At 45.0% G+C, this 12,592-nt stretch overlaps 1 protein-coding gene across 6 annotated transcripts in view; it reads left to right on the forward strand.

The window, feature by feature from the left end:
* The window catches only part of ARHGAP32 (Rho GTPase activating protein 32), a 132,513-nt gene that overhangs the window by 82,482 nt on the left and 37,439 nt on the right, over positions 1 to 12,592 (forward strand). For all 6 annotated transcript variants that reach the window (XM_085525789.1, XM_085525792.1, XM_085525791.1 and 3 more), the window contains 5 exons: positions 4,116 to 4,253; positions 5,218 to 5,310; positions 6,039 to 6,161; positions 6,772 to 6,849; positions 10,641 to 10,722. In XM_085525789.1, the coding sequence (XP_085381915.1) occupies positions 4,116 to 4,253; positions 5,218 to 5,310; positions 6,039 to 6,161; positions 6,772 to 6,849; positions 10,641 to 10,722 (514 nt within the window). The remainder of the gene's footprint in view (positions 1 to 4,115; positions 4,254 to 5,217; positions 5,311 to 6,038; positions 6,162 to 6,771; positions 6,850 to 10,640; positions 10,723 to 12,592) is intronic.

Genomic DNA, 12,592 nt, shown 5'->3' on the forward strand with positions numbered 1-12,592 from the left:
GGGTACCCTCTGAGCTTCCAGAGCTGCCCACTGCAGACAGGCTGGGGTGCAGACCTTAAGCATAATTGCATACTGATGCTTTTGCATGCTGCAGAGCAAGTTTGCAGTCACGAGCTGAGGCTCTGACAGATGATGCAGGCCGACTTTCTTCTTGTCTAATGATGCGTTTTTAACCAATTTGTGGGTTTTAAAAGTACAGTGTTTATTTTAAACATTCTGGCTTTCCTTTTTAAAAGACCCCACCAGGGATATTAGCTGTTAAGGATGGCCTGTCTGCAACACTTTGTCTCCTAGCTCTTGGCACCATTCTATCTCTTGAAAGTGGTACGTGCAGCTGCCAGCAAAGCAGCTATGTTTCCATTTTGGCTGCAGCTCCAGTTCAGTCAGTGGTGCTCCAGAGCTGCTTCTCTTTCTCTGCTTTCTAAATCACTTTTCTCCTTTCTATCTGCTTTCCTGGAGTTTTGGTCATCCTTGACACACCTGCTCGCTAATATAGCAGGGCTTTCTGACCTGTTTAATTACTGCAGTGCTAATGGTAACTGTAACCAGGCTGTTTTTTGTTGGTTCCTTGTTCAAATAGAGTTTGGCACCTACAAAATCTTTCATCTCTGGCGATTAGATTTAACAGAATCTTGCTTCTGTTTTTTGATGACTTGAAAAAAATATATCTGCTCTTTGCTTCAGTGTTAAGCCCAAGGAATGGGATGCAAGAAAACCGAGTTCTATATCTGTCTAAGCTGCTGTCAGTGTAGCTGACCTCAGGCAAGTCATTGTGGAAGGGCTTATTTGATTTGGTTTGGTTTCCTGACCTTGGGGAAGTCATGTTCAAAGCTTTTCTGTTGGTGCTGTTTTGTATCTTACTTTGATGAAGTAGTGTTTCTTCTCTGTGGTTCTATGCCCAGTAGATAATAGCACGTTACAGGCACTGGGAAAAGGCAGGTTTGTATTTCAGTATGCTCAGTGTCCTTATAATGATCAGCAGATATCTGGCTGTGGTCACTTCCCCAATAGGTCAGAGCAAGTGGAATGGTACTGCTGTCATTCCAACTAGGTCTTGGGCAGCCTTGCATTCCTGCTTGTTTCTGGTGTTTCTATCTGTAATTGGAATCAGAGAGCACAAGGAACTGCAGTATTTAAGTGAGGAGAGCTGCAGTGATTTCCATTGAAATGCCTTTTTTTCCCTGCTGATTGCAATCAATGGGTAATTAGTGCTGAAAGGGATTAATTTCTTCTGTGGAATAAGGCTATGAAGGATTCACCAGCAAAATATGGGAGCTCCTGTTGAGGGGCAGCACCAGGAGCAATGAGTGAGCATCCCTCCCTGGGCTGGAGGGGAACCTGGCACTATGAGAGCCAAGAAGCCTCAGGCTGCTGCTGGGCGAATGCTTTCATTCAGAAGTAAAGCAGCTTCATGTTGCCTTAACACAGACTTCCTTTACATTTGAAAGTTTGTAATTTTCCTAAGGTTGTAATAATAGTGCTGGAAGGCGTGAAATCATCCAAGGCAATCTGGTAAATGGTGTTGAGCTCGGATAAAGCCACCTACAGCACCAGCTCAGAATGGATCTGATCAGCCTTGTTTTCTGTTTTGACTGAATTTCTAAAGCTGTTTTCCAGCGTGACTCATATTAAAAAGGAAAAAAAAAGAAAAAGGCTTTAGGGTCAAGCTGGAATAACACACAGAGCCCGAGACCAGACAGCTGTAAAAGTCACTGCACGGCCGAGTTGAGCCCTTCTGGTGGGTGCTGGCGCTTTCCCAGCTATTCAATACGTGGTGTTCCCTTTCTGCGGGGTCAAACTGCAGTGACTTTTGCCGTGCTCTTTCATCTCATTCTCTGCTCTCGGTCTCCACGTGGACTGGTGAGGTTCATGGGAGCGTCAGTGTGATTTCTCTCAGGAACTGAGCATTTGAACCAGAAGAGAAAGGTCTGCTCCTGTCTTAACATAAATAAATCGTAGGTGCTGCAGAGAAAACAGGCTCAGGCCGTGGGACAGGAAGGCTGTGCGTGCTGGAGCTCAGCATAGCACCCTGCCTGCCTGGCAGATGCATTGATGGACAGAAGGGATGGGTGTCTGGGCAGACTTAAACACTTTCAGCTGGAAACAGTCCTTTACTTTCCCTTATGGAACAGGGACAGTGTATCAGTAAATCTGTAATGAAACCGGAGTGTATTGGGTTTTTAAGTGGATCATATCACAAGTGTGGAGGAGAGGAAATGCTGTGCCCTTCAGTGCTATCTCTCATGTTGGGACAAGGGAGCAAGGAGCAACACTGTGCAAGCTCACAGCTGGGCTGTGTTTGAGGGAGTGTGGAAACATCTCTTGTCCATAGCTGCCTGTCATCCTCCTTGGGCTGTGTGAGCAGCAGAGCTATAAATGCTGCTTATGGAGCTGTGCTTCAGAGTCCTTGTCTCTCTGTGTCTGTGAGGTGCAGCCCATGTAGCCTTTTACCATCTATGATCTCAGAGTTTTACTAATGGAAGGCTCCAATCTCTGGCTCCTTGGAATTTAAATCATCAGTTGGGTAATCTTGAATCATTTTTCTAGCATGACAGCTTTGATTATGGGAGAAAACCAGGAGCTCTGTGCAGTATTATGAAGTCTTGCTGGTCTTTCATGATGCATTCAGCCCTACACAGCCTGAAAGAACATGAGGGAATGGAAGATCAGACTGTAAGAAGGGAAGAAATGAAAGGGAGTTTTCCATTTTGGGAGAAATTCCATAACTACTGTTGGGAATGTTTCTGTAGGATGAGATTCCAAGAGAAACCTTTGGTTTTGTTGGAGAGGTTTTGTGTCAAAGTCGGCTGTCAGGTTTTTTTTCCCTTTTAAACACAGCGAGAGCTCCTTTGTTGGCATTGCTGACATCTTCATTTGGGACTTGATTTTTTGTCTTTGTGAAATGTGTCGTACGCAGTTTGTAACTGAAAGCCTGAGTTCAGGAAATCACTTGTCTGTGTGTTTAGCTTCACCTCTGTCCTCACATCCCATTGGAGTTAATGGGGTATCGTGTGCTTGTCTGCATCTGGGCCACCAGTAAGCAACTGCAATTGGAAATTAGATTGTGGTCATCCATTAGTTTGAATATAGAAATAAAATAGGAAGGGGGCATTTCTGATTCATGGCTGCTTTGTGCCCGAGGTATCAATAGTGCTTAGCTTTGCTGTGAAACTCGTAGCTGCAAACATGAGGTTGGCAACGTGGGACTGAATGAATGGTTGCTTTCTTGATTCTGCTGTGTTATCAACTCTCTATATGAAAAAGAGAGGTTCGTACTGAAGGGCTGTGGGGAAGCACTGAGCATGGATCAGCACTTGGAATAGAGGGAGGGGAGGTTTGGGGATGTCCATGGCCACTGATTCAGAGTCAGTGTCTGTAAAACAGAAATAGCATCATCTTCTGGGCTGCATGGAAGGATTCATTCCATCATTAAGATCTCTGACCTGTAAACTGCTATGCTATTATGTTTTTTTATTGATCGTGATAGGCCATGAAGCGTTTAGTCATTAGATATTAAAAGCTTCACAGAGTAAACTATGCTGCGCTGCCGCGGCCCCTTCCTTGTCCCCTCGAGCAGTGTGCATCTCGTCAGTGGTTTTAATTGGGGAGATGATATGCACTCAGGAGTACGTTTTCACATAGTGCTGTTATTCATCATGGATTTTTTTCCCCTTAAAGTTAGCTGAAGATTTGCCTGGAAGCATCTATAGGAATGTTGCAAGCCCCGGTGCTGCCTTCAGATCCTTGTTTGAATGTTCTTCACCTGGTGCAGGATCTGATGCCAAGCTATTTATACAACCATTTTGTAACTTACGTTTGTGCAGAGACATCTTGTTCACAAAAATGCCACAAAAATCCATCAGATGGGGCCGTTAACAGCTTTGGTGGGTCCCACAACCGCTGGGCCACGTGCAGACCCACTGGTGTGTGATTAGAACAGCACTCACAATGCAAACTAACACACATAAATATCACTGGGGCACTTCTATCACTTCCAAATGCTTTGCAAAACATCATCTCCAGAGCTGTCTACTGCTTCTGCTGGAATCATCCCTTCCTTCATCTCAGCAGCCCTGGTGAGTCTGTAACTATGTGGGGTTGTTCTCTCTATACAGGGGAAGAGTTGGATCGTGAAGCGCAGCTACGAGGATTTCCGAGTGCTGGACAAACACCTCCACCTCTGCATTTATGATCGGCGTTTCTCCCAGCTCGCAGAGCTGCCCCGCTCCGACGTGCTGAGGGACAGCCCGGAGGTGAGTTAGCAGCTCAGGTAATGAGAGCAGGGTGGCCTTTCCAGCCTTTAATTACAGTGGCTTAAAGGGAAATGGCCTGTGAGATTTTACCTTTCAATGTGCAGCTATGGAGCTGCACATTTCATTTCTTGTCATGCAGAATTGGAATCCTTTGGCTTCTTTGCTGTGGATAACTGGGGGATCCATTCATGTCCAAAATAATTTGCTGGGAAGTAGCAGGTGCATCTTGGCTGCATCATTTTGAAAGCCAAGGAGAGAGACAATGCAATGTGTGGCCACAGAGGGTTATTTGAGCCAGCAGAGCATGACAAAACCGCCTCTGTTGGGCTGCAGTCTGGCTGTGGGAAGAGCGTGTATCCCAGTTACAGGCAGGGCCCGTTGCTTCATTTCACAGGTCACTTGTCTCTGGGCCCTGTGCTTGTGTGTTTGCCCCTTACCATCAAGTACAGCTACGGACCAACCTTGACATGGTGTGTCAGAAGGCGAATGTTGCCTGCCTGCAATGTGTAGCTGAAAAGGGAGATCAGAAAATTGAAGCCATTCTGAGCATTCAAAGCAGAATCTATCCGGGATCTGTAAATCAGAGTCTGTGTTCTTTCAGTGCCAACTGGGTGAGGATTGATTGCTTTAGAACTGCACACAATGGTTGAAATCAGTACCCGACTGCAGACTGTGGGGCTTCAGCCATTCAGTACAGAGGGTCAATAATGCTCTTCTATTGCTCATGAGATAATGCGATTTATTGGTTGCTTTGATTTCATGCAAGTTCTTTCTGAAGAGAATTTAAAGTTACCACTCTCTTAAACTGAACAGAAGCGGCAGCATTCAGGATAATGAATTCTTGCATTCTTATTATTTTTTTAATTATATTGTAATCATCCTTATGCCAATGGATAACTTAAGGAGTCTCTCAAAGCTGTGGTGTGTTGACAGAGTAACTGTATGTGTTTCTTTTCCATTGCAGCTTGTCACCCATACGCTGATGGCTTACCTGTCCCGTCTCTCAGCCATAGCATGCAATAAGATCAACTGTGGGCCTGCCCTGACATGGATGGAGGTATGCTGTGAAGCTCTGGTTGTTCTTTGTTCCCTGACTTTAGCCAGCAGAGTGAGCCACAGATGTGCTCTCCTGCCTTTCAAGAGAGGTATAATCCTTCCAGATCTATGGGTGTCACAGAAAAGCTGTCCTGAAAGCTTCATTTCCTCACTGTGGGTGTCTAGATTGCCACAAAAAGTATAGTACAAAAAGGCATTATAAACATACAGAGGCATTTGTCCTGTCCTGCTTGGGTTTTATAACCCAAAGGTGTGTTCTCATTTTCATAAGGTGGCACTTTTGATGAACCAAGGGCTGGGTCAGTCGGCCACCACCTCAGTCCTGTGCATGAGGTCTCCAAGGAATAGTTTACAGGAATCAGACAGCTCTTACCCTCCTTTTTTGGGGCTGTCTCATCTCTGGTGTTTCTCCTCTTTTCTTTCTCCCTTTTTATAGCTGCAGAAACAATAAATATGATCTCCTCCTGTTTGCTGGATACGGTGTTGTTGTTCTTAAGTGGATGGAGGGGATGTACGACCTTCTGAAATACACACCATGAATTGTTCTTCCCCTTTCTTCCTATGTGTTCTGTGCCCTGTGATGCCTCTCCATGCTGCTCTGCTTTGGGAGCCCTCAAGCTGTGCTGTCTCAATGAATCAGCTTGAAATCTCTGCCATGTATGAGCACCAATAAAATGCCTCCTTGCTTGTCCTCAGCTGCCTCACAGCCGCCTGTGCTCTTTGTTTCAGATTGATAACAAGGGGAACCACCTGCTAGTCCACGAGGAGTCATCTATTAACATTCCAGCTATTGCTGCTGCCCATGTTATTAAGAGATATATTGCCCAGGCACCAGATGAGCTCTCCTTTGAGGTAAGTAGTTAAAGGCATCGGCATTTCTCATGGTCATGTAATGTGTGAATGCATCAGTAATATGCTCAGACACCTTTGGAATCATAGAATGGCCTGGGTTGAAGAGGACCACGATGATCATCCAGTTCCAACCCCCTGCTATATGCAGGGTCACCAACCAGCAGCCCAGGCTGCCCAGAGCCACATTCAGCCTGGCCTTGAATGCCTGCAGGGATGGGGCATCCACAGTCTTCTTGGGCAACCTGTAGTATTTGGTGAGGTGAAGCTTAGAAGATTCGGTTCAATATTAGACTTGCACTGGGTTGGATACAGTGAGGAGTTCAGTCATCTATAAAATATAGCTTTACTTGGCATTTCTATCTTTTGATTACTGCCAAGTATTCTAGCCTGGTCTCTGAGCAGCATCAGACCCTACATAAACAGTGTCTTAAGTGCATTAAATCCGTTCAGGAAGGCTGTCCACACACATGTGTACATGGACACAGGCCAATTGAGTTATTCATAGGCCAGCCCTATACAACCTATATTCCTACTCTAAAGTTTTTAAAGACTTCTTCTCCCATGAAAAGTGAGGAACCCAGCTGGGATTGATGTTGCCAATCTCTTGCAGGTGGGAGACATTGTGTCTGTTATTGATATGCCACCAAAGGAGCTGACCACCTGGTGGAGGGGCAAGCACGGATTTCAGGTAGGCACAAGCTTCAGCCTTCATAGTACACCTTAAATAAAGCCAGAAGTCCCAGCTTAGAGCTGCCCTGCCCACACAGGATTGCTTATGAACATAAACAGTTCCCCTGTCTTGGTGTAAGAGGATTTAGTTTCCCTTTTGCTCTGGACTTGGGCTAAAGCTGAAACAGGGTCCTTGTAGGAAATGGTCTCCTCTCCAACTGTGCAGAGCAGGGACAGCTGTGACTCTTTGATGCTGATGTTAGGGGAGCTTTTACTGAGCCCTGTCTGAGCCAGCTGACGGTTATTCAGATTATACCATTCTTTCCACTATCTAAAACTAGCTCAGGCAGAATGGAAAGGACTCAGGCAAAGGCAGCTGGTCAGACTGCCACTGAGATGGACTTTTCCATGCCAGACTCGATTGTGGTTCTGCTGTCACTAATACCAGTGCTGTGTGCAGTTGGATCCCATCAGAATGCAATGTTACACACAGGGCTGTGTCCCTGTCTCATTAGAGAGCACCTGAGATACAGCTTTTGTTGCCTTTCTATCTGGTGTGGGTGTTCTGGTAATATCTCACTAAGATGGCCAAGCTGCTCTGACTTGATGATTAGTGAAGTGCTTTAGTACTGCTTGCAGTGATCAGACTACGTTGCATTTAACTCTTGAGTGAATTGGTAAGAGGAAATAGAAATACATTGTGATATGTCTGTGAGCCTTTATGCATGCAGCTGATTGCTTGCAAGTGTGTCCCCACATACAGTGTGGATTCCATCATTCGGTGCAAGCTCCCTGCTTGCCATCAGGCTGCTAAAAATTGTGACTCAGGGTCACAATTTGAACTGTGAACTCAGAATATGAGAAGGCTTTTATTGCTCTGTTTGGTGTTGCTCCCAGATCTCTCATCCTGACCTGGAAAGCTTTTGTGCTGGCAGGTGTTTGGAGAAACCAGAGATGGTAGCGTGCAGATATGCTCCATTTGAATGTCAGCTTTGATTCAGTTTGGAGGATGGTTTGTGCTTTGCCAGACCAAGCGATTCCTTGGGAATCTGTCCTTCTGTTTTCTGTTGCAGTTGGAGGCACCTTTCTCCTAATACCTGATCTAATGATTGCATTGCAAAGTACTTAATCCTCTGCATAACAAAACGACCCTTTAGGCTCTTTATCATTTTCCCTGGTTAAAGTACAATCATTTTTAAGATGTTTTTCCACTAGCTTTTTACTTTTCAAATGCCCTCAGTGAGTCACTGCTTTCATTGTAAGATTGTTACCTAAATTACAGCCACCTCCACAGTAACAGCCTCCCAGCCCTCTTTGTTCTCTCCTTCTTCTTTTCCCTTCATGCTTTGTCTTTTCAATCAGTAACTGTGTGTCAGATAGCTGAATCACCAGAGACAGTCCTTCTTCTGATGCACAACTGCCTTTTGATGTTCTTAATAATGCTGTCTTCGGGGTATAGCTTCATTAGTTGCACTGCTGCACAACAGCAAGCTGCCCAGCACAAGTGTGTGTGCAGCCAGCAGTGGACTGTGTGCTTTTGGAACCAAGGTCTGCTTACATGAGCTTGAACTGGTTGTGAAACTGCAGATCCACCCTTCTCAAGCATGTTCCATGCTGGGCCTCCTCACTTAGAGGAGGAGCAATATTGCTGTTCTGCTACTGAGGTCTGGTAGAGGAGATATGAATATCTCAACCTTGTAACTCTTCCAATCCCTTTTATTCACTTTTCATGAAGGATGGCATACGTTTGTTCTCCATTCCAAAAGGCATGAGCATGAGGAGGCAATTGGATCAGAGCAGTGGTTAAATGCTGTATCAAAGAGGGGTGGTTTGGATTAGAGGGAACCTTTGAGATCACATAGTTCCAACCCAATGCTGTAGGCAGGGACACCTCCCCCAGACCAGGCTGCTCACAGCCACATCCCACCTGGCCTTGAATGCTTCCAAAGAGGGGTATCCACAGTCCCAGTGTAAAGAATTTCTTCCCAGTACCTACTCTAAATCTACCTTCTTCCAGTCAAAAACTATTTCCCTTCTTGGCGTTTTGCTGTTTAGGTTTTGTTTGCCCTACATGATTTGCAACTAAGAGAAAAAGACTGCATTAAATGTAATCCATACTTTAGCATCATTTAAGACTAAAATGCAATCAAAACGTCTCGAACAGCATTTCATTTGCCACTTATGTTGCTGATATGTTCCCATTCATTAGAATCCCCTTCTCCAACACTGACAGTGCTTACCATTATTCTGTCTTACCCATAAAACCTGCAGCATCTTCCAGTTTGAGCAAAGCCTGTGCAAAGAAATGATGTGGTTGCTGCAGTACAAATGTGTGCACACAGCAGTAGTGTGTGCTTTCCTTTTGAGCATGAGTGATTTCTTAACCTTCACGTGACCTTGTATCTATCTAAATATGTGTTATCCTTGCTATTAATTTTTGTACGTTGCCAAATCCTTTAATCCTGGCCCCAGCACCAACAGCGCCTCACTACATCTGTTGAGATTAACTCTTGGACTTAACTCATGTGTTTATACAAAATCAGGGAGAACTTTCCATGCAGGGAGAAGCAGCATCATTTAAGTGGGTGGGAATAAGGCAGAAGTCAAAGGTGTTGACCCTGCAGCTGATCTCCTGAGGATCATTAAGAAATGTCAGGGTAAATAAGTCAAAAAAGTGCAAGCTGTCAGCTCTGTTAGCAGGAAGTGAAAGTCAGAGAGTTTATAAGGGCTGAGAGAAGGGAGAATTGTTTCCCTTAATGTTGTTCATTACAGTTATTGGTTCTGAATATGGCAAAAAAAAAGGGGGTTGTAGAAACAGGTGTCATGTTATATTTGGGAGAGCTTGGGAGAAATCTCAGAGCAGGGACATAATGAATCTAGTCATGCTCCATTACAAAATGCATGGCTGGCATTTTGTATTGCACCAAGAAACAGGGAAGGCATCTCACCACATCTCTGTTTTTCCAACTTAAAAAGTGTCTCCTGCATCTCTTGCATGGAAAATTTCCTGGAGAGACTCTCTTAGCTGTAGAGCAGTGGTTTAAAATATACATGACGTAATTTGTTTAAATAGCAGCGCTTCTTGCATGTGTGCCAATCAGCATTTTTCTCCACATCTCCAGGGAGAACTAGGAACAGTCTCCCAGGCTGAACTGTTCACCTGGGCACAGTATGTATGGCACAGCATATATGGCATAGCATGTATGGCACTGCTGCTGGTTAATTGGGAGCTTACTGGTACAAATCATTGTGGAGTAAGAATGAGTTCCTTTCTGCTTGGAAAGATGGCTCAATGGGGAGAGCCCTCTGCCACGTGTTGTTGTTGCAGCACTGGAGCAAACCGTGGCTATAGGGATGACACAATGCTGGTGAATATACTGTTGTAAGGGTGTGTCATGGTGATCAAGTGTTGGTGAGATCTGAGTACAGATAACTGCGATGTTAAGAGCTGAACAAGCTGCTCCCATCGCTGAATTTCTCACTGCAATTGAAATCTTTCCCTTCAGTTCCACTTGGGGTGTAGGACTGTATGGCATACCTGACCTCTCCCTGCTCCATGCACAGAAGTTGACCATCTGTATCCTGTGCACCAAGCATAGAAAGCAGAACAATGATTTAGTTTGTGGACTTTTTGACTGCAATGTTTTGAAGAATGACGACTCTTACGCAGAGTGGCTTGTGTTGGATGAGGTTGTGGGGCGTCAGGAAAGCACATCCTGAAGAAAATGTTATGTTGGTTGTTGGTTGAACGGTTCAGCTCTTAGAAACACTGCATTCAGTACTCTGCCTCTCTTTTTGTTCTCATCGCAGGTTGGATTTTTCCCTAGTGAGTGTGTTGAACTAATTAACGACAAAGTTCCTCAGTCTGTCACCAATTCGGTGCCAAAGCCAGGTATGTATGTTGCATTTTAAGGTGCAGTGAAGTGAAACGGAGTCTTTTATTGCGTGTCCCATGCCTAACACCTCCTTTGTACACCATACATTATACTCTGTGTTGATCATCCTTCATGCATTCCATTGCTGCCCTTTCTCTGTGTTGACCATCCGTGGGTTCCTCCTCTCTGAATGGCATCCAGTGCTGAATGTCTTTCATCTGTTTCATATGGTAGTAGCAGCGTTCATCTCCTGCATGGTCTGAAAGACTCAAGGCACGTGAGAACGTAAGATTCCTGCAGCAATCCATGCAGCTTCCCAGCTCTTGGTGTGTTATATTTGTGTTTCTGGTTTTCTATAAGGAGCACAACAGTGGTCCAAAAATGCTTATGCTGATTTAGATGGAATAGATTAATCAGGTATTGCGAGCTGCTTTCTCTTTGGAGTGTGATGGAGGAAGTCAGCTAGAACAGAACTTGGGTTCCTCATTGCCTCTGTTCTGGGTCTAGATTAACTCCATCCACTCCTACCGCCCTTTGTTGTCCAACAGGCTCTGCTGCTGGAAGGGAAAATAAGTAGGAGATGTGAGCTGTCCTCCTCCTGTTATCCTGGTGTCTGTTGGAAGTGGTTACAGGTGTTCGTGCTGGGATGTCCATAGAATTTACTGGTGCTGAAGCTTTTGTTTGATTCCTCCAGTTTTTTATCTGCTGCTGTTTGTGTGTGTTTATCTCCTGTATCATGAGGAGCAGTTTGAAACTGCTGATCTGTCCTAAAACATTACACAGCAGGCGTGTAAAGCTGGAGAGCTGCTTAACGAGTGTTCTTTTCATCTGTTTTCTTTACTCTAATGATGATCTTATCTTACAAGATTGCTGGTTTGATACGCTGCAAACGGATGCAATTGCAAAGCCTGATTTTTACTACAGGAAATGCATTGTATCAGGTCTTGTGCTAGGATTTGAGGCTTTCAGGTTCAATAGGAAGAAGTTGTGAGTGCCTTCAGTTATCAGCCTGCTCAATTCATCTGCATTCTCCAAGAGCAACAATTCAGGGCAATCAGTTTTGCAGCTTTTGTTATTCCTGGGAGCATGCAAATGTATTTGTTGGGATGAGTGTCAGTTGGAGGCAATGCAGCAGGTGGTCGTTCCCCAAGGGCAGCACCTCCTTCTGTTGGATGCTGAGCTCCATACACTGCGCTCAGTCCCTGCTCTGTGCTCTGTCAGCTGCAGCATAGTAGATGAGGGAGCCCTATATACAGGCTGAGCTGATAGAAATAGTCATAAGTGAGTGTTTGTTGTTACGTATGGCTCAGGCAATTAAATGTCATGAACTGCTAGTGAGTAGGCTCTTGCTACGCTATAATGAGAGATAATGAAGTAGCATAGATTAATAAATGCTCTTTGGCTTTAACAACACGCTGGGGGGTGGATTTCCTCTGTCAGCCCGGGGAAATGTTTGCTACAAAGTTACAACAAAAGCCTGAATCCTATTAAAAGTAATACGATGAGATACATTGCCAAGCCATGAGGCTGTCCCTGCTGCCCTTCCCTGGCTGTCATTCCAGGCATACAATTAAAGGCAGAAGCAGCGCAGTGAGAAGGGTTCAGATGCATGGACTGCTACAGCAAACACTGCAGCTGTTTCTGTAATCCCCCCCTGCCCTTCCTTTGCACACAGAATCTGTGATACCGTATCAGAAAGACAGAAAGGGGTGAGAACAGCAGGGAGGAGGGGAGAGGTTCCATTTGCTGCTCTGGATTCAGGCAGTAATGGACACAGGGCAGTAATGAGATGCTGGAGTAACACTGCTACAAAGAGTGCAGTTGGGTCTGCTGAGGAGCTGCACTGCTGGGATGATGCAAAAAGCTTCTTGCTCACCTGATGCATTC

Source organism: Coturnix japonica, chromosome 34 (genome assembly GCF_054131305.1).
Source record: "Coturnix japonica strain WE chromosome 34, WE-NBRP24, whole genome shotgun sequence".
Taxonomy (NCBI): domain Eukaryota; kingdom Metazoa; phylum Chordata; class Aves; order Galliformes; family Phasianidae; genus Coturnix; species Coturnix japonica.